The sequence below is a fragment of the Eleutherodactylus coqui genome, chromosome 3 (genome assembly GCF_035609145.1).
Source record: "Eleutherodactylus coqui strain aEleCoq1 chromosome 3, aEleCoq1.hap1, whole genome shotgun sequence".
Taxonomy (NCBI): Eukaryota; Metazoa; Chordata; class Amphibia; order Anura; family Eleutherodactylidae; genus Eleutherodactylus; species Eleutherodactylus coqui.
This window is the reverse complement of record NC_089839.1, coordinates 133,899,841-133,922,296: the sequence shown is the minus strand read 5'-3', so window position 1 is coordinate 133,922,296 and position 22,456 is coordinate 133,899,841. Positions and strand designations below refer to the sequence as shown.

Genomic DNA, 22,456 nt, shown 5'->3' with positions numbered 1-22,456 from the left:
ACGGACCTTAGATGTGTGCATTGCACATGCATGTCCTATCTTTGATAGGTGCAAGTTTTTTCCTTCATCTGAACATTTCTATAGGAAACCATTGGTTCTATTAAACACAATCTCTTCACGCGCCTATTCTGTGCTAAAATCACACTCGTGTGAACAAGGCCTGAGTGTTCTGCCCACAATGTTCAGGGAAGATCCTTCACTAATTCGTTGATGCATTAATTTTTCACATCTGGAGTTAATAGACAGAGAGCAGATGAGTCTCCCTCTACCTTCAGGATTTTTAAGGGTACTTTCACAGGGGTGAAATTTTCTGCATTCCGCACCACTGGTTGCAGTAAATTCTGCACCAAAATCCATACGGCTCCATTTAGATTTTGATGCTAAATGAAAATGGCTTAAATCACACTGTAATTCAACATCAAAATCCGCAATTAGCCCTGCAAATTTTTATAAAGCGACCTTCCGCATATGCAGAATATTTCTATAAGATGTACCTAATGGCAATTTAAGACGACCATGTTTTAGCACGTGGGAGAATCCTGCACACAAAATCCAGAGAAAAAAACACATTAATTTCAATGCGTTCATTCTCATTTCTTTTTTTTGCAGGCAGTCCTCACGGGTGCAAAAAAGTAGGACCTGCTCTATTTTGTGCGTATTTGCGCTGCACATACCCACGATCACCAGCACCTCATTAGGCTAATTAGCCATTTAAATCAGGGCAGAGTGAAAAAACGCCCTTAAAACCACGCTCACAGTCATGTGAATGGACGAGAAAACGCAGGCATGAAAACATTAAAATGCCGTCGCCATATATCCACTCGTGGAAAAGAGCCCTAATGAAGGGTAAATCTGCAGCAGCAGACTAAGGCCTTATGCACACGAACATTTGTACGTGGCTAATTTAGCCGCGATAAAAAATTACAACCATCTGAAGCATTGGTTCCTAATGTATTCATTCAGATGAGTGGTTTTTAGCAGCGTACAAACGTTGTGCCGAGAGTAATAGGACATCAGCGATCAAAAAATGGAGACCGATTTTATACGCAGCCGGAAGAGATAGGTCTTGTCCTATCTTTTGCCGAAATACGCTCCTATGGGAGCTAAAAAAAAAAGGGAGGCAGATGGAGTTTACCTGTATACAACACTGCAAAAATATAACAGGTGCCACTATTTGACTATGAGAAGTAATTCCTAGAATTTATGCCGACTGAGGGTTTTATATACGCCACAGCCGCTCGTGGGAATGGACGAGAAAACGCAAATTTTGGCTGCGACTTGATTATTCGATTCTTCATTCACGTGATTTTCGGCTACGATGCGGCTAGCGTGAAGTCACATCAGCCGTGTGAATGAGTCCTAAGCTGTGTCTTTAAGTGTGTTTTGTTGAAATATTCCTCACGTCTGACAGGTCCCAAAGACATACCCTTTATTCTAGCAAACTGTGAAGGCAAACAGCAAAGAGAATAAAGAGATTATTAGGGCTTCTTCTTCACACAAGCCTATGTGCAAGTATGAGTGGCACTAAAGAGCATAGATCTTTACACATGAAGAGAGTAAAAATCTTTTTTTTTGCTCATCTTTCAAACTCTGTGCTATTTTGCACGAGTTTGAAAAAAAAGTGGGAAGCTAGGTCCTGCCCTATCTTTCTTGCATGTAGTCTCAACGAGAAAAACTAGTGTAAACAAAACCATGGAAATCAAGGGTTTCGTCCCGTTAAGATTATCATGGCTGCATAACACGACAAAATCACACCCATCTGTTTAAGGGCTTATTCAGACGTCTGTGAAAACCCGGCCAATATACTCTGTCCCTCTCTGCAGGGGGAGGAGGCCGATATACGGATGTCTGAATAAGCCCTAAACCCTTAAAGCTATATTTTAAAGCACTAACAAGAGAATGAAATGCGTCTCTTTAGGAACCTTTCACACGGGAATATTCTGCACTGCTAACTTGCGGATTTTGGTGCAGAATTGAAAACGGCAGAATCCTACCACCAACTTTGCATCAAAATCCCCAGCCAGTCGTGCAGATTTTGGTGCAGAATTCAGGGACAACATATTCTGCAACGCTGTTCCGGAATATTCGATTCCATGGGAAAGGTCCCTTAGAAAGATCCTAATATACCCAAATTGCTACACAGCTGGAAGAGAAAAGCACATGAGTAACAATTCAGTCCATCAATAGGACTGTGTGCAGATCGTGGATTGTTCAGAGTATTGTAGGATTAAGGCAGGCTGTCCACGGGCAAGGTGTCATTGCGAGATTGCACGCGGAGCTCACATGACACGCTTTCCTTAGGATAACTATGAAAACTGCAGGCTACTGCACACGAGCAGAAAATGATAGCGATTTTACGCTCACGTGATTAAAATCGCGGCATTCAGTTATTTGCCGGGATTCTCCGGGGTGAACCTATCATTAATATAGGCTCGTCGCAGAGACCTTTTTACTGCCCCTCCTCCTCCGCGGTGGAATATCGCTAGCAATATTCCGTCACGGCCACGGACAGACGCCCTTATTCTGTCAACATATAAATCTTCACATAATGGGGGAAAGGGAGAATGTTTATTACAAACTTGCAGGAAACATTAAACTGCTTTAATGTCAATTCTAAAAGATTAAAACCATGTGCTACTAATTTAAGTTAATTATTTGATCACCAGGAAGTACAATTATAGTTTGTAGTCTGCATGATTTTAGTACTGTAAATGTTGCTTGGTGACTTGGAGAAGTTTGTAGGGTCATTTCCAAATAATGTCCTCTCCATCACACAATTTGGAGATAGATATTACTCGGGTATAAAGAGTCAAACAGCTATTTGCAAACAACATTCCAGAATTTTGAATGCAGTGATAGTTGCAAGAAAATATAAATGAATCCTTTGGAATTGCCTCAATTTCTGCATTGGTTATCAACAAAATGTGGTCTGATCGTCTACGTCAGAATTATAGGCAAATACAATGAGGCATATTCACTTAAAATGATGTTTCACAGGCCAGTCTAAGTAAAGTTTTCGCTGGGCACTATTATTACTAAGGAGGCACTAGGGGGCACTATTATTACTATTGAAGCACCATTATTATTACAATTGAAGCACCATTGTTACTAAGAGGTAACTTGGGGGTACTATTATTACCATAAAAGAACTATTAGTATTAATATGGGGGCACCATTATTATTATTATTAGTATTATCAATAAGAGGCACTTGGGGGCACTATTATTAATATGAGGGAACAGTTATTACTAATGGGACATTTACTACTAGGGGAGTACTGTTACTGATAAATGGCACTTTGGGTCATTATTAATATTAAGAAGCACTATTGCTATTAAGAGAACACTTGAGATTAGTATTCAGAGATGGAGATGAGCAAGCACGCTTAGATAAGGCAGTTACTCGATCGAGCATCGCTCTTCTCGAGTAACTGCATTCTCGTCTGAGCAGGCTCGGGGGGGGGGGGAGCGGGGTGGTGCTGCAGGAGGGGGGAGAGTGAGAGAGATCTCCCTCTATTGTGCGTAAAATGTTTTAGGGCTTTCTAAGAGATGTTATCCTAGAGATCCTCAAACAAAAAGTAATTGTATATTTGTATAACTCCATATTATAACTCTGTTATAATTGTATAACTCCGTATCAGCATGAATTTGTGAGAGATTGCTCCTGTGAAACCAATCTGATCAGCTTCTACAATGAGGTAAATTCTAGACTGAATCAGGGAGAGTCATCGGATCTTGTGTTTTTGGACTTTTCCAAAGCATTTGATACTGTGCCATAACACACTGTTAATTGTACCTTATATCATTGCTTGGCTTGAAATAAACATTTGGTCCTACACAAAAACATTTTATATCAGTAGACCAATACATAAAATCAACACAAATATTTCTCAACTCACTATTTTTTCTTGCATTCAATGGCAGGATTCACAATGAACTCAGAAAGATTGATGAAACCTTCAGCTTTTTCGGCCTGTAATGCATAATTTGTGACATTAAAGAAGTTGGTATAATTTACATTAATTCTATTTTTATTGTTTACATAATGTAAATTCATTTGGGTATTCACATAATAAAGTACTGTCCTTTTAACAGACTGCATTAAGCAATCATAGAAGTGAATATATGAAACTTTGTAATACAATAATTCTTACTAGAGAAAATATGTCTTTCTCCACTTTCTCTCCCTTGATTCCTGTACTGATAATTCAATCTAAAATACTGCATAAATCTGTTTTCACGTGAATCAGCTCACTGACAGATCAGGTTATGTGCTGCCCATAGAGGTTTATGGAGAGAGGAGAGAGAGAAAATAAAGAAATGTCATTGAAGGCTCTAGTAATTTTTCTATCTCAACTCGGTGTTGAACTCATCACAGGTATAGACTAAAAGAATATAGTTTATTAGAAACTCTTAAAAACATATACGGGCTGACTAACAGTACTAACATACATTAACACAAAAAAGAGGAGAAGATATATTTAGGTGCAAGTTTGAATTATGCATCCAATGTCTCCAATGTAGATAATGGTCACAATAGCATGGTCAGTATAAGTGGATAACTTTAGTGCATATACAGAGTTCCTGCACTGAATGACTGATGACAGTCGTATGTAGAGGTCGCAGAGAACTACGGCTCTGAATGACTGGTGAAGTCACAGAGAAATACGGCTCAACGCGTTTCTCCGCTCGCTTTAGAGCGGTTCATCAGGAGCCACAGATGTATATTTGACCAAAAAATCTTTAGTGGGATTAATAGCGTCAATCATTTAATTGACTAAGCTATCTTCCTCTTTTAGGATATATAATCAGTAGGATTAAATTGGCAAGAAAGTGGGTTGTCTGTGAAGATGTCGCCAAAAGGTATATATATATACCAGACACCGTTAGACAAAAAGCCAGCAGGGTACGATGGTATAGTGGCTACGTTGGTGAAGAAGGAAGGAGGACTCGGATAAAGAACTTATGCACTGACAGTAGTCACAAGTCAGATGCGTGTTTAGATATGTCAGCTATAGGGATCCTGTATTTAGCGCTGTATACCTATCCTCCTACAAGTGTTGCAATGTTAGCAGCACTAATGTAGAATTTCTAGTCATATGCACTGACATTAATAGAACGTTAACGGTGTTGAACTCACAGCTACATTGCTCATTACAGCTGTACAATGTCCCCCATGCCACTGCTTCTGAGGGCATACAACAGATACAGCAGGATCTCTTCTTGTCTATGTGTGCTGTGAAAACCACACCAGCTCATAGAAAACTGACAATTAAAGCGGGGGAAACTGGTGAAAAAAAATCCATATACAAGTGATAATGGCAATAAAAAATGATTTACATACTCATACATGATAGCATATTCTGAATTTCATTGTCAACACATTATTATATAATGTACAAAAACAGCTCAATTATTTAAAGTTTACCTGCACTTTTATATGAGTTTTCAGAATAAACTGCCATGTGTGCTCATGAAGTGTAACACTAACTCTGCCCCTTATATGATTTTGTATCCAGCATTTTTCACCAGTTGTACACTATGCACATTGTATCTGTAATTTTCAGTTCGCTCCAGCGCACATGCGTGTAATTGTCATCATCCTCTTTCACTTCTTATTTTCCAACTCTAATTAAAAGGAAGCGAGAACCGCTAGTATCCAAAACCTTAAAGGGATTTTTCAGCACAAAAAACCTCACTTTTGGTAAATAACGAACTTTTACAAGGTATCATCATTTAACATAAGTTGTCTCAAAGTGCAAGGACCATTTATCATGCTACTAGTAATTATTAGGACATTATAGTAGCAGTGATTCTGGTAGCACATCACACTCACAGTAGCTTGATTACCACAAAAGATCATTACAGACAGGCGGGTACGCTTATCCGTAATGATCCTCCCAGCTGCACTAAATACCCTCTCTAACAAGATGCTAGTGGCAGGGCAGGCTAGCACCTCCAGGGCGTACAGTGCAAGTTCGTGCCACGGGTCCAGCTTTGACACCAAATAGTTGTATGGAGCAGAGGCATCATGGAGGACGGTGGTATGATCAGCTATGTACTCCCTCACCATCTTTTTACAGTGCTCCCTCAGACTCCGCCTTGACTGGGGAGTGGTGACACAGTCTTGCTGGGGAGCCATAAAACTGGCAAAGGCCTTGGAGAGTTTTCCCCTGCCTACGCTGGACATGCTGCTTGATCCCTGCGCCACCCCTGCTAGTTGACCCTCTGAACTGCATCTTCTGCTGCTAGCGCTGTCAGATGGGAACTTTCGCATCACTTTATCCACCAGGGCCCTGTGGTATTGCATCACTCTCGTACCGCTTACTTCTTCGGGAATGAGAGTGGAAAGGTTCTCCTTATACCGTGGGTCGGGAAGGGTGTACACCCAGTAATTAGTGTTGGCCAGAATGTATCTAACGCGAGGGTCACGGGAAAGGCAGCCTAACATGAAGTCAGCCATGTGTGCCAGGGTCCGAGTACGCAACACATCGCTGTCCTCACTAGGAGGATGACTTTCAGGATCCTCCTCCTCCTCTTCAGCCCATACAAGCTGAACAGATGAGAGGCAAGCACCATTTGGGTAGACTCCTCAAAGTTTCCGAGGACCTGGCATGAGAGGGAAATATATACATTCGTAGGTAGAAAATACGAGAAAAAAAAAAATATATATATATCATTATGTGTCTTTCTTTTTATATGTATACTAATTCTAGGCTAAAATAACAAAAACTTAATATGTAGCCTTATTTCAGATATTCCAAGGCTTTGCAAGGTTGAGAGTGATGTGTCCAGAAATTCAGAGATGATACGGAACCGAATACGAAGGCCGCGTGCTTGGTTGTTTTCCCAGAAGCGCCGTATCAAGATAACGACTGTTTAACTACGTACATGACTAATACTGCCTCAGGCGGAAATGCGGACATTACATATATGGTTATGCGGTGGATTTGAGCCAATGAGACCATTACCCATTCCTAGTGACGTGACCAAAGGGTATAAGACCCCTTGTAATCTGTAATAAAGTGTGCAGTTATTTCCCCATGTGAGGAACTATACCAGACGTCCGTGTGTGGTGTTTCTTCTTTACCGCCGACAACGGGGCATTTGGGTGGGCCTGATTGGTGCTGTACACAGAATTTCCCTGACAGGCAGATGTCTGCCATCCATGCCCACTCCTCTGTAAAGAACTGCAGAGGCTGACTACCACTCCACCACTCATGTTGCAGCTGGTATTCCACAATTTCTCTATGCTACTCGTAAAGCCTGGCCAACATAGGCAGCGTAGAATTCCAGCGCATGGGAATGTTGCACAGCAGTCGGTGCTCTGGCAGCTGAAACCTGAGGGTGGCAGTATCTGTGGTGGACTTGCGGAAATGTGCACACATGCGGCGCAACTTGCCGAGCAGGTCAGACAAGTGGAGGTAGTTTTCCATAAACCGCTGAACCACCAGATTGAAGACGTGGGCCAGGCATGGCACATGTGTGAGGCTGCCTAGCTGCTGAGGCGCCACCAGGTTACGGCCGTAGTCACACACGACCATGCCCGGTTGGAGGCTCAGTGGCAAAAGTCAGAAGTCAGTCTGCTCTGTCAGACCCTGTAACAGCTTGGGGGCCATGTGCCTCTTGTCACCTAAGCTGATTAGTTTCAGCATGGCTTGTTGATGATTGCTCACTGCTGTGCTGCCGCGCCCCACGCACTACCGACTGCTGGCGACATGCTCACACTTCTTAATTGAGAGATGGAGGTGGTGGAGGAGGAGGGGGGGCTTTAGAGGAGGTGGCATAATACGCCGCAGATACCAGCACCGAGGTAGGACCACCTATCCTTGGTGTGAGTAGCATGTGAGCGGTCCCAGGCTCTGACTCGCTCCCAGCCTCCACTAAGTTCACCCAATGTGCCATCAGGGAGATATAGTGTCCCTACCCGCCAGTACTTGTCCATGTGTCCGTCGTTAAGTGGACCTTCCCAGTAACTGCATTAGTGAGGGTACGGTTTATGTTGTGGGAGACGTGCTGGTGTAGGGCGGGCACGGCACACCGGGAAAAATAGTGGCGACTGGGAACCGAGTAGCGCGGGACCACCCCCGCCATCATGTTTTTGAAAGCCTCTGTTTCAACTAGCCTGTATGGCAGCATCTCCAGGCTGATTAATTTGGCAATGTGCATGTTTAAAGCTTATGCATGCAGGTGGGTGGCAGCGTATTTCCGCTTTCGCTCCAACGCGAAAGTTGTGTTAGTGACAGGTGAACGCTGCGCTGAAAGACAGATTTGCATTGGATGGAGTGGAGGACCGTGGAGGTGTGGGTGCAGGCCAGGAGGCGCTCGTGCCTGTGTCCTGGAATGGGGGTTGGATTTGTGTGGCAGGTTGTGGCACAGAGGCGGTGAATGGCCTTCATCCCACCTTGTGGGGTTCTTGGCCATCATATGCCTGCGCATGCTGGTGGTGGTGAGGCTGGTAGTTGAAATTCCCCGGCTGATCTTGGTATGGCATAGTTTGCACACCACTGTTCGTCGGTTGTACGCGCTCTCACTAAAAAAACATCCACACCTTTGAACACCTAGCCCTCTGCACGGAGGCTTGCCGTGAGGGGGTGCTGTGGGAAACAGTTGGGGGATTCTTTGCTCTGGCCCTGCCTCTCCCCCTGGCCACCCCACTGCCTCTTCCAACCTGTCCTGCTGCTGCACTTGCATCCCCCTCTGAAGCCCTGTCTTCAGTAGGCTTAGCAAGCCAGGTGGGGGTCAGTCACCTCATCATCCAGCAGCTCTTCCTCCGAATCCTCTGTGCTCTCCTCCCTCGGACTTACTGCCCTTACTACTATCTCATTGACAGACAACTGTCTCTCATCATCCTCATCCACAAAAAGCTCTTGAGACAGTTGCCGGAAGTCCCCAGCCTCATCACCCGGATTCCAGAAACTTTCCAAATGTTGGGCGTTGGTCATACCAAACTCCTCAGGTGAGAGAGGAACAGTTTTTTCCCGCTCAGGGCAGGGACCCAAGAACAGTTCCTGGGAGTCTACCTGCTCAGAATCTGTCATTTTCATGGAGTGAGTAGGCTGGGAGGAAGGAGCAGCAGCTAGAGGATTCAGAGGTGCAGTCCCTATGCCGGGAATAGTGGACTGCGTAGAAGACTCATTGCTGGACGCGTTATCTGCCATCCACGACAGGACCTGCTCGCACTGCTCTGCTTGTAAAAAGGTCTACCACGCGGACCCGCAAATTGTGATATGAAGATGGGGAGCCTAGAGACTTGGCTCTCTCCTAATCCCTCAGCAGCCTGCTGTGATTCACCCCGCTCAGGACCTCAGCCTGTATCCACACCCTCACTTGGATGCCCACGTCCATGTCAACATCCTCGACCCTTACTCCTACTCCTCATCATGTCGGATTAAGTATAGAGCAGGGCCCAAATAAATTATTCCACTGTACAGCGCTGAGAAGTGGGGCTAATTCCCTGCACACAGAGACTTGTAGATACCGGAGGCTCTATGCTGTGACTGGGAAAAATTAAACCGCTGTCTTGCGCTGATACCTAGGGGTCATTTACCACTCACAGAGACTTGTAGATAAGAGAGGCTGTATGGAGTGGCAGAAAAGTATTAACCCAGTGGATAGTGCTGATAACTGCCGCTACCTCAACCCCCCAAGGAAAGAGTATTGTGAGACGCTCTGCATCGGGGCAGAAAACTATAAAGCCAGTCGATAGTGCTGATAACTGCGGCTACCTCAACCCCCCCCCCCAAAGGGAAAGGGTATTGTGAGACGCTCTGCACAGTGGCAGAAAGCTATAAAGCCAGTGGATAGTGCTGATAACTGCGGCTACTTCACCGCACCCAAGGAAAGGGTATTGTGAGACGCTCTGCACAGGGGCAGAAAGCTATAAAGCCAGTGGATAGTGCAAATAACTGCAGCTACTTCACCCAACGCAGAGAATGGTATCTGTGAAATGCTCTGCAGTGGCCCAGGAAATATTAGCATACTGTATAGTGATGAGACCTCTGCCTAATGCACTGCACACATAGAACGGTATAGCTAAAATGCTCTGCAGTGGCCCAGGAAATTTTAGCGTACTGTTTAGTGATGAGACCTCTGCCTAATACTCTGCACACATAGAACGGTATAGCTGAAATGCTCTGCAGTGGCCCAGGAAATATTAGCGTACTATTTAGCGATGAGACCTCTGCCTAATGCACAGCACACATAGAACGGTATAGCTGAAATGCTCTGCAGTGGCCAAAGAAATATTAGCATACTGTTTAACTATGAGAAATCTGCCTAGTGCACTGCACACAGAGAATGGTATAGCTGAAATGCTCTGCACAGGCCTAGATTCTTTAAAAAAAAAAAAAGGGGGGGGGCACTACTGCTCCCAGCCAGCCACAAACTGTAATCCACACGATGAGGAGTAGCCTTAAGAAGGACCGTTGGGGTTCTTGAACACAGGATCTTACTCTAACACTTTCCCTACATCAGCAGCAGCACTTTCCCTAACCTCTGCCAGCATGCTTCTGAGGCGAGCCGCGGGCGGGACCACTTGATCGGCCCAGCCACTCACTGCTGTTGGTGGGCAGAGGGCTGGCATGTCACAGCAGAAAGTGGTAATGCCTTCCCTGCATGTTTATTGGCTAGAAAATGGCGCTAACCATGCAGGGAAGGGAAATAATATTGACTCGAGTACCGCGTGGTGTTCGTCTCGAGTAACGAGCATCTCGAGTACCCTAATACTCGAACGAGCATCAAGCTCAGACGAGTGTGCTCGCTCATCTCTACTTATTACCAATTGGGCCACTATGGGGTTCACTTTTACAATACTGTCGTGGCCCTCGGCGAAAATGAGTTTGACACCCCTGAAATAGAGGAACCCATTCCCATACTTTATTTTAACATAAATATACTAAATAAATAAAAAATAACTATAAATGTTAAAAAAAAAAAAATCGCTCTGTAGGTCACTGAAAAAAAACGCAGTAAAAATAATTTTGGTAGCTAAAGGAAACAAAATAGGCCAGTAAAACCACCACAGGGGTAAAATCCCTAAAAAGTTTCTGGTCCTTAGGCCTCATGTCCCAGGGCAAATTAAGAATTAAAATCCAGAGCCTTTTTCCCGCATGCCGATCCGCGCCCCATAGGAATGCATTGACCACCCGCGGGTAGATAAATACCCGCGGATGGTCAATAAAAGTGAATTTAAAAATTTCTGGAGCATGAAAAAAATGGACATGCTCCATTTAGGTGCGGATCACTCGTGCGGGAGCTCATAGAGCACATAGCTCAATTGATCTCCCGCATGAAAAATAAAAGACAATTACAGTGCATCCGCACTGCATCTGTAGAACAAATCCGCAGCGGATCTGATTTTTCCCGTGGACATGAGGCCTTAGGCCTGATGTCCACGGGCAAAAGAAGAATTAAAATCTGCAGCAGATTTTAACTCTTCTCCTGCTCGCGGATCCGCACCCCATAGGGATGCATTGACCACCCGCGGGGTAGATAAATACCTGCGGATGGTCAATAAAAGTGATTTTTTTTAAAATGGAGCATGAAAAAATCTGGACCATGCTCCATTTTCGTGCGGGTCTCCCGCGGGGACGGCTCCTGCAGGCTTCTATTGAAGCCTATGGAAGCCGTCCGGATCCGCGGGAGACCAAAATCGGAATTTACACACCTGCTCCGGATCTTCCCTTTGCCGCGGCTTCATCTTCTCTCCCTCGCGGCCGGATCTTTTTTCTTCGGGCCGGCGCATGCGCGAGGCACGTAACCGACATGCCCAGCGCATCCGCCGGGCCGAAGAAAGAGGATTCGGCCGCGACGGAGAGAAGATGAAGCCGTGGCGAAGGGAAGATCTGGAGCGGGCGAGAGGTGAGTTAATTCTTATTTTTATGCCTCATGTCCGCGGGGCAGTGGGGACCTGCTACGGATTCTCTATGGAGAATCCGTAGCGGGCCTGATTTTCCCCGTGGACATGAGGCCTTAAGGTACAAAACAGCCTTAGGGGGTTAGGCCTCATGTCCACTTGTAAATTATTATTTAAAATCCGCAGCGTTTTTTCTGCACGCGGATTCGCGTCCCATAGGGATGCATTAGACACTCGCAGGTAGTTAAATACCTGCGGATGTCATTTTTCCCTGCAGACACGGATCCGTGTGCAGGAAAAAATCCAGACCATGCTCCATTTGGTGCGCGTCTCCTGCGTGGACGGCTCCCGCAGGCTTCTATTGAAGCCTATGGAAGCCGTCTGATCCGCGGGAGACCTAAAATCAGAATATACTCACCTGCTGCGGGCCGTGCGTGTCTTCCCTTCTTCCCGGCCGGATCTTCTTGCTTCGCCGGGCCGAAGAAAGAAGATCCGGCCGGGAAGAAGGGAAGACACACACGGCCAGCAGCAGGTGAGTATATTCTATTTTCAGTGCTCATGTCCGCGGGGCAGGAGGGACCCGCTGCGGATTCTCCATGGAGAATCCGTAGCGGGCCTGATTTTCCCCGTGGACATGAGGCCTTAAGGCTGCTAATTTCCCTCCACCCTCCCTTGTTATGCACCTGTCTATGGAAACTACTGCGCTTTGCGCATCAAACGTAGGTCAGGTTCTATATTTTCACGCAGCAGGGAATTTCAATCGCTCCTATCTTTTTAGGTGTGTTCTTTTTTTTTACACGGCTAGAATTCCTTTGTCTGAATGTTTCCATAGGAAACCATTGGCTCTAATAGTCAAGTTTTTTTGCGCATGTATGTTAGCTGCGCAAATTCCCTCATGTGAATGGGCCCTAAGTTGAAGGATTTCTAAGACGTGTGAAATGCTGCATGAGATGTTTGGAACTACAGTTCTGTTCACATTTACCTAAAAGGTTTCTGTTGGACTTTCCAATAGTTATTATATCTACAATGACACAGCCGGCAGCACTTTCCATAAATATCTGAACCCTGACTGAACTCCAACAGATCCCATGAAAGTCAATTTGTTGGTATCATTTGAAAACATATCTGGCACTGCTGTAATTGCTCTGTTATAAATGGAAACCATGATGCTAATGTGAACAAAGCCTTATTACCGAGACACAAGTTCTGGCCAAGTCGGGGCTATAGTATATTTGCAGACATCAGTAAATATTGTACTGCTGGGAGCAACAGGCCACACTCTCTCAAATGTATCTTTCAGGCAGAATGTGTCGGGTTATGGAATCACAACAATCCAAGAGTGACTTGTAAAGTTTAGTACCAGGTTAGCCAGTAGAGCAGAATGTGATTGTTCTCGGTAAGAGAAACCAGTAAATCTTTGTGGAAGTGCAGTACACAGAAGGGCCTGTAGAGGGCTGCAGACAGGACTTCTGGTACTGCAGAAAAAGGGTTAACACCTATGGGTGGAGCAGGAACTAGATAAAAGATCAGTTTTTAACAGACTCAGGAGGAAGTTACAGCTTATCAGAGCTGGACAGGCTGCAAGCCTGAGGTCCAGTTTGTACGAGTGGAGGTGGTGTGAAGCCGCATCAGGGACTTGGAGCCTGAGGTCTGATGCAGACCAGTTTGGGATCCTGTGGGTTGGTGAACGCTGATACATGGCCTTTATATGCTGTGTAAGCTATGCACACATGACTTGCTGAATACATTTGGTGTGGTGCTGTGAAAATAAATGCTGGCAAGCGTCAGTTTATGTGTTCATTCCGGTCCGAAAGAGATCGGCGATCCTAAGGCGAGAAACCCCCTTGCCAAATCTTGAAGATATGAGACCTTTTGAATAACTAACAAAAAGACATGCTATAGCAAGCTTTCAAACCTACTTGTATACACACACATAAAAGGACAGACCGGATGTAATTAATTTGCACTTAAAACAACACCAGAACAGTCCACTGATAGAGATGTGAGAATTTTATAGTCTCTAATGCTACTTCTATACAGGACGATTATCATTAAGAAAATTGTTCAGACAAGTGACACTGAACAGTAATCATTTAGTTTAGGTGCACCCAATAACTGAACAGACAAGAATCGTGTGGTTCTTGTTTGTTGTTCAGTTTCAGTCAGTATATGTCATGACATATCCCCACTCAGCAGTTATTGGGATTCTTCACAGACCCCCAGTGCTGCAGAGCTGCACTTCACAATAGTTATCATACCTGCTGTTTAGTAGCAGCAAGCAGACCTGCATAATAGGCCCCAACTTGTTCTGTTCCCATTTCCTTTTGCATTACCAAACTCTTGTGCAGCTCTCTTTTGAAACCAGCCTGATCACATGACTGCTGTTCACCAATGGAAACATTTAAATACAAAAGCTAGAGAAATTACATTTTCTAAATAGCCACTAAATGGCACTGTAACATTACTTTTTAACATTAGAAATACACTTTTAGGAAACCCTAGGGGTTACTCCCTTACACAACAACTGTTCTTTTATATGGCAAGATAAATTGGAACGGAGATACAAACGAGCATGTAAGCAGCAGTGACGTAGTGATCATACAGTATTTTGTTCAATTGGCATGTGATTTACACTGTACAATAATAATTGGGTAGTTTTGATCAGTCAAACATAACGGAGCCTCCAGTCAGCCTTCTTTTACTGCTTTCAGTTTAGCAAATTATTCTGGCGCCTGTTTAGATAAAAGGATTTACAGCAAACGAACACTGATTATTTGGTTCATATAAAAGATCCAATCAGCGGTAATCTTTTAGACACAACGATTTTCGCTTAAAAATCTCTCAAAGCCGTCTTTTGAGCGATAATCATTGTTAGAGATGAGCGAGCACCAAAATGCTCGGGTGCTCGTTACTCGAGTCGAACTTCCCGCGATGGTCGAGGGTTCGTTTCGAGTAACGAACCCCATTGAAGTCAATGGCCGACTCAAGCATTTTTGTATATCGCCGAAGCTTGCTAAGGTTTTCATTTGTGAAAATCTGGGAAATTCAAGAAAGTGATGGGAACGACACAGAAACGGATAGGGCAGGCGAGGGGCTACATGTTGGGCTGCATCTCAAGTTCCCAGGTCCCACTATTAAGCCACAATAGCGGCAAGAGTGCCGCCCCCAACAATATTTACTTCTGAAAAACCCTCATTAGCAAGGCATACCTTAGCTAAGCACCACACTACCTCCAACAAAGCACAATCACTGCCTGCATGACACTCCGCTGCCACTTCTCCTGGGTAACATGCTGCACAACCCCCTTGCATGACCCAGTGTCCACAGCGCACACCAAAGTGTCCCTGCGCAGCCTTCAGCTGCCCTCATGCCACACGCTGGCCTTATAGCCACACCACCCTTATGTCTATTTATAAGTGTGTCTGCCATGAGGTGGAACTGGAGGCACACACTGCAGAGGGTTGGCAGGGCCAGGCAGCGACCCTCTTTAAAAGGGGCGGGGCAATAGCCCACAATGCTGTACAGAAGCAATGAGAACTCCAATCCTGTGTCACCTCCGTCAGGAGCTGCAAACGTGGGCATAGCAATGGGGAATCCATGTGCCACACAGTATTCATTCTGTCAAGGTGTCGCATAGCTCAAGCCACACTGCAAGGGGAAAGCTGTCAGTGCTCTGCCCCCTACCCAAGTCAGTCAGTGTCTTTGTGCCAGACAGGTCAAACACCGCAATGGGAACTAAGTTTGCACCAACAGCATAGGTGGGTCCTAGGAAACCCAAGGCATGAACAAAAAATTGATCTGAGCGGCCAAACATGGCAGACTTGCACCGCGCCAACGGCATAGGCCTCGGCCCACAGATTCAGCAATCCTAGGCTGGAAGCGGACTTTCACTGCAACCAGGACATAGGCCTCTGCACAAACCCTCAGCAATCGCGTGCCTACAGCAGACTCCAATGCTAGCGTAGCTGTGCACGTCTCATCAGCGCTGTATTGCTCCTGTAGTTTGTTGCAATGCAGTGCCCCGGAGAGTAGAGCTAACGTCAGATTAAATACAGGTGGGCTTCGGCCACACTGCATGCCCCAGTCAGACTGGGGTTCTTTATAAGTAGACACTGGCAGGTACAACTCCGTGTGGACCGACAGCATGGGTGGGTCCCAGGAAGCCACCGGCGTTACATAAATAAATCCCATTGCATTGCCCAGCACGGCTGAGGTAACGTCAGATTAAACGCAGGTGGGCTTCGGCCCACACTGCATGCCCCAGTCAGACTGGGTTTTTTTTTAATAAGTAGACACAGGCAGGTACAACTCCCTAATGTGAAGTCCGTGTGGACCCAAAGCATGGGTGGCTCCCTGGAACCCACCGGCGGTACATAAACAAATCCCATTGCAGTGCCCAGCATAGCTGAGGTAACGTCAGATTAAATGCAGGTGGGCTTCGGCCCACACTGCATGCCCCAGTCTGACCGGGGTTTTTAATACATAGACACTGGCAGGTACAAATCCCTAATGTGAAGTCCCTGTGGACCTACAGCATGGGTGGCTCCCTGGAACCCATCGGCGGTACATAAATGTATCCCATTGCAGTGCCCTGCTCAGCAGAGCTAACGTCAGATACAATACAGGTGGGCTTCGGCCCACAGTGCATGCCCCAGTCAGACTGGTAATATGTACCTTAACAGTAACCGCGTTGGTGGGAATGTGGTCGCGACTGCGGACCTAGTAGCGCGGTTTTATGTAGTTGGTTTTCGGAAGGTGGCCAGGATTAAGTGGGCCGTGGCGGGGGGATGGTGGGGGGGCTCTCTTGTTGTGTCGTTAAAGGTGAAATTCTTGGACTGCCAAGATGGACCAATACTAAGGTATTTGCCAAGAATGCTTTCATTGTTGGAGGAGGAGGGGGATGTTTTTGAGGCACTACGTGTCCTCTCCACGTGTCCGTGGTTATATGCACCTTAACAGTAACCGCGTTGGTGGGAAATGGCCTTGCCGCCATCATGTCTTTGGGAAGCCTCCGTTTCCACACCCCAGTGACATAGCATTAGCAGTGGTATAGGCAGAGCCCAGAATTAGTAACATTTCAGCGGTAGCATTAGGGACAGGCCCCAGTAACATATCACTAGCAGCAGTATAGGGGGAGCACAGTATTAGTTCCATTTCAGTAGTAGTAGCAGTCTGGACAGGCCCCACTAACATATCACTAGCAGCACTATAGGGGGAGCACAGTATTAGTTCCATTTCAGTAGTAGTAGCAGTCTGGACAGGCCCCAGTAACATATCACTAGCAGCAGTATAGGAGGAGCACAGTATTAGTTCCATTTCAGTAGTAGTAGCAGTCTGGACAGGCCCCAGTAACATATCACTAGCAGCAGTATAGGGGGAGCACAGTATTAGTTTCAGTAGTAGTAGCAGTCAAGACAGGCCCCAGTAACAATTCCGAAGCAGCAGTATAGGGGGAGCACAGTCTTAGTTCCATTTCAGTAATAGTAGCAGTCAAGACAGGCCCCAGTAACAATTCCGAAGCAGCAGTATAGGGGGAACACAGTCTTAGTTCCATTTCAGTAGTAGTAGCAGTCAAAACAGGCCCCAGTAACAATTCCGAAGCAGCAATATAGGGGGAGCACAGTATTAGTTCCATTTCAGTAGTAGTAGCAGTCAAGACAGGCCACAGTAACATTCCCGTTGCAGCAGTTTAGGGAGATAACAGTTAGAGATGAGCAAGCACCAAAATGCTCGGGTGCTCGTTACTCGGGACGAAATTTTCGCGATGCTCGAGGGTTCGTTTCGAGTAACGAACCCCATTGAAGTCAATGGGCGACTCGAGCATTTTTGTATATCGCCGATGCTCGCTAAGGTTTCCATTTGTGAAAATCTGGGCAATTCAAGAAAGTGATGGGAACGACACAGCAACGGATAGGGCAGGCGAGGGGCTACATGTTGGGCTGCATCTCAAGTTCCCAGGTCCCACTATTAAGCCACAATAGCGGCAAGAGTGCCCCCCCCCCCCTCCCAACAACTTTTACTTCTGAAAAGCCCTCATTAGCAATGCATACCTAAGCTAAGCACCACACTACCTCCAACAAAGCACAATCACTGCCTGCATGACACTCCGCTGCCACTTCTCCTGGGTTACATGCTGCCCAACCCCCCCCCCCCCCCGCATGACGCAGTGTCCACAGCGCACACCAAAGTGTCCCTGCGCAGCCTTCAGCTGCACTCATGCCACACGCTGGCCTCATAGCCACACCACCCTCATGTCTATTTATAAGTGCGTCTACCATGAGGAGGAACCGCAGGCACACACTGCAGAGGGTTGGCACAGCTAGGCAGCGACCCTCTTTAAAAGGGGCGGGGCCATAGCCCGCAATGCTGTACAGAAGCAATGAGAAATATAATTCTGTGCCATCGCCATCAGGAGCTGCACACGTGGGCATAGCAATGGGGAACCCATGTGCCACACACTATTCATTCTGTCAAGGTGTCTGCATGCCCCAGTCAGACCGCGGTTTTTTATAAATAGTCACAGGCAGGTACAACTCCGCAATGGGAATTCCGTGTGCACCCACAGCATGGGTGGCTCCCTGGAACCCACCGGCTGTACATAAATGTATCCCATTGCAGTGCCCATCACAGCTGAGGTAACGTCCGATTAAATGCAGGTGGGCTTCGGCCCACACTGCATGACCCAACCTGACCGGGGTTTTTAATTCATAGACACAGGCAGGTACAACTCCCTATTGTGAAGTGCCTGTGGACCGACAGCATGGGTGGGTGCCAGGAAGCCAGCAGCGGTACATAAATATATCCCATTGCATTGCCCATCACAGCTGAGGTAATGTCATATTTAATGCAGGTGGGCTTCGGCCCACACTGCATGCCCCAGTCAGACTGGGGTTCTTTAGAAGTGGACACATGCAGTTACGGTACAACTCCGTGTGGACCGACAGCATGGATGGGTGCCAGGAAGCCACCGGTGGTACATAAATATATCCTATTGCATTGCCCATCACAGCTGAGGTAATGTCATGTTTAATGCAGGTGGGCTTCGGCCCACACTGCATGCCCCAGTCAGACTGGGATTCTTTAGAAGTGGACACATGCAGTTACAACTCCGTGTGGACCGACAGCATGGGTGGCTCCCTGGAACCCACCGGCTGTACATAAATGTATCCCATTGCAGTGCCCATCACAGCTGATGTAACGTCAGCTTTAATGCAGGTGGGCAAAAAATTAATTGGATTACACTGTAGGCGAGGGCCCCAAAAAATTGGTGTACCAACAGTACTAATGTACCTCAGAAAAATTGCCCATGCCCAACAAAGAGGGCAGGTGAAACCCATTAATCGCTTTGGTTAATGTGGCTTAATTTGTAACTAGGCCTGGAGGCAGCCTAGTTAAAATAAAAATTGGTTCAGTTGCAAGTTTCAACGCTTTAATGAGCATTGAAACGTATAAAAATTGTTTACAAAAATTATATGACTGAGCCTTGTGGGCCTAAGAAAAATTGCTTGTTCGGCGTGATTACGTCAGGTTTCAGGAGGAGGAGCAGGAGGAGGAGGATGAATATTATACACAGATTGATGAAGCTAAAAGGTCCACGTTTTTGATGGTGATAGAGAACAATGCTTCCATCCGCGGGTGCAGCCTACGTATTGTTTAGGTATTGCTGCTGTCCGCTGGTGGAGAAGAGAAGTCTGGGGAAATCCAGGCCTTGTTCATCTTGATGAGTGTAAGCCTGTCGGCACTGTCGGTTGACAGGCGGGTACGCTTATCTGTGATGATTCCCCCAGCCGCACTAAACACCCTCTCTGACAAGACACTAGCCGCAGGACAAGCAAGCACCTCCAGGGCATACAGCGCGAGTTCAGGCCACGTGTCCAGCTTCGACACCCAGTAGTTGTAGGGGGCAGAGGCGTCACGGAGGACGGTCGTGCGATCGGCTACGTACTCCCTCACCATGCTTTTACAGTGCTCCCACCGACTCAGCCTTGACTGGGGAGCGGTGACACAGTCTTGCTGGGGAGCCAGAAAGCTGTCAAAGGCCTTAGAGAGTGTTCCCCTGCCTGTGCTGTACATGCTGCCTGATCTCCGCGCCTCCCCTGCTACCTGGCCCTTGGAACTGCGCCTTCGGCCACTAGCGCTGTCGGATGGGAATTTTACCATCAGTTTGTCCGCCAGGGTCCTGTGGTATAGCATCACTCTCGAACCCCTTTCCTCTTCGGGTATGAGAGTGGAAAGGTTCTCCTTATACCGTGGGTCGAGCAGTGTGTACACCCAGTAATCCGTAGTGGCCAGAATGCGTGTAACGCGAGGGTCACGAGAAAGGCATCCTAACATGAAGTCAGCCATGTGTGCCAGGGTACCTGTACGCAACACATGGCTGTCCTCACTAGGAAGATCACTTTCAGGATCCTCCTCCTCCTCCTCCTCCTCCTCCTCAGGCCATACACGCTGAAAGGATGACAGGCAAGCAGCATGTGTACCCTCAGCAGTGGGCCAAGTTGTCTCTTCCCCCTCCTCCTCATGCTCCTCCCCCTCCTCCTCCTCAACGCGCTGAGACATAGACATGAGGGTGCTCTGACTATCCAGCGACATACTGTCTTCCCACGCCTTCGTTTCCGAGTGCAAAGTGTCTGCCTTTATGCTTTGCAGGGAACTTCTCAAGAGGCATAGCAGAGGAATGGTGACGCTAATGATTGCAGCATCCCCGCTCACCATCTGGGTTGACTCCTCAAAGTTTCCAAGGACCTGGCAGATGGCTGCCAACCAGGCCCACTCTTCTGTAAAGAATTGAGGAGGCTGACTCCCACTACGCCACCCATGTTGGAGTTGGTATTCCACTATAGCTCTACGCTGCTCATAGAGCCTGGCCAACATGTGGAGCGTAGAGTTCCACCATGTGGGCACGTCGCACAGCAGTCGGTGCACTGGCAGATTAAACCGATGTTGCAGGGTCCGCAGGGTGGCAGCGTCCGTCTTGGAGTTGCGGAAATGTGCGCTGACCCGGCGCACCTTTCCGAGCAGGTATGACAAGTGTGGGTAGCTTTTCAGAAAGCGCTGAACCACCAAGCCAGCGGTCGGTCTGCTCTGTCAGACCCTGCAGCAGTTCGTGGGCTGTGTGCCTCTTCTCTCCTAAGCTGAGTAGTTTCAGCATGGCCTGCTGACGCTTGCCCACCGCTGTGCTGCCACGCCGCGCGACACCGACTGCTGGCGACGTGCTGCTGCTGAGACGTCTTGATTGCGAGACAAAGGTTGCGTAGGAGGAGGAGGAGGAGGAGGGTGGTTTAGTGGAGGAAGCATACACCGCCGCAGATACCAGCACCGAGCTGGGGCCCGCAATTCTGGGGGTGGGTAGGACGTGAGCGGTCCCAGGCTCTGACTCGGTCCCAGCCTCCACTAAATTCACCCAATGTGCCGTCAGGGAGATATAGTGGCCCTGCCCGCCTGTGCTTGTCCACGTGTCCGTTGTTAAGTGGACCTTGCCAGTAACCGCGTTGGTGAGGGCGCGTACAATGTTGCGGGAGACGTGGTCGTGCAGGGCTGGGACGGCACATCGGGAAAAGTAGTGGCGACTGGGAACCGAGTAGCGCGGGGCCGCCGCCGCCATCATGCTTTTGAAAGCCTCCGTTTCCACAAGCCTATACCGCAGCATCTCCAGGCTGATCAATTTGGCAATGTGCACGTTTAACGCTTGAGCGTGCGGGTGTGCGGCGGCGTACTTGCGCTTGCGCTCAAACATTGGCGCTAGCGACGTCTGGACGCTGCGCTGAGAGACATTGCTGGATGGGGCCGAGGACAGCGGAGGTGAGGGTGTGGGTGCAGGCCAGGAGACGGTAGTGCCTGTGTCCTCAGAGGGGGGTTGGATCTCAGTGGCAGGTTGGGGCACAGGGGGAGAGGCAGTGGTGCAAACTGGAGGCGGTGAACGGCCTTCGTCCCACCTTGTGGGGTGCTTGGCCATCATATGCCTGCGCATGCTGGTGGTGGTGGCTCCCCAGCTGATCTTGGCGCGACAAAGGTTGCACACCACTGTTCGTCGGTCGTCAGGCGTCTCTGTGAAAAACTGCCAGACCTTTGAGCACCTTCACCTCTGCAGGGTGGCATGGCGCGAGGGGGCGCTTTGGGAACCAGTTGGTGGATTATTCGGTCTGGCCCTGCCTCTACCCCTGGCCACCGCACTGGCTCGGCCTGTGCCCACACCCTGACTTGGGCCTCCGCGTCCTTGCCCGCGTCCACATCCTCTAGGCCTACCCCTACCCCTCAGCATGGTGTATTACCAGTAGTGCAGAAACAGAACGCTGTAATTAAATGTGCCGCTTATTGGCCTGTGGTTGGAGGCTGACTTCGCTTACCGAACGCACAGCAGAGCCAGGAAATAATTTTGCGCAAGCCTGCTGTAACACTTAGCTGGCTGCGTATGAATTAGGAGGACAACTACACCCAGCACAGACCCAGTACACTGAGGACAGTCACAGGCAGCCCAAATAGATTTTTTTTCCCAAATGTTTTTGGAAAGGCCCACTGCCTATATTCAATAAATATATGTCTTCTGTCCCTGCCTCACCACTACTGGCCCTGGAGTATGTAAAATAACTGCAGACTGTTG

At 47.6% G+C, this 22,456-nt stretch overlaps 1 protein-coding gene across 4 annotated transcripts in view; it reads right to left on the bottom strand.

The window, feature by feature from the left end:
* The window catches only part of IPCEF1 (interaction protein for cytohesin exchange factors 1), a 216,134-nt gene that overhangs the window by 73,530 nt on the left and 120,148 nt on the right, over nucleotides 1-22,456 (bottom strand). For all 4 annotated transcript variants that reach the window (XM_066596103.1, XM_066596105.1, XM_066596107.1 and 1 more), the window contains one exon: nucleotides 3,899-3,972. In XM_066596103.1, coding sequence (XP_066452200.1) covers nucleotides 3,899-3,972 — 74 coding nt within the window. The remainder of the gene's footprint in view (nucleotides 1-3,898; nucleotides 3,973-22,456) is intronic.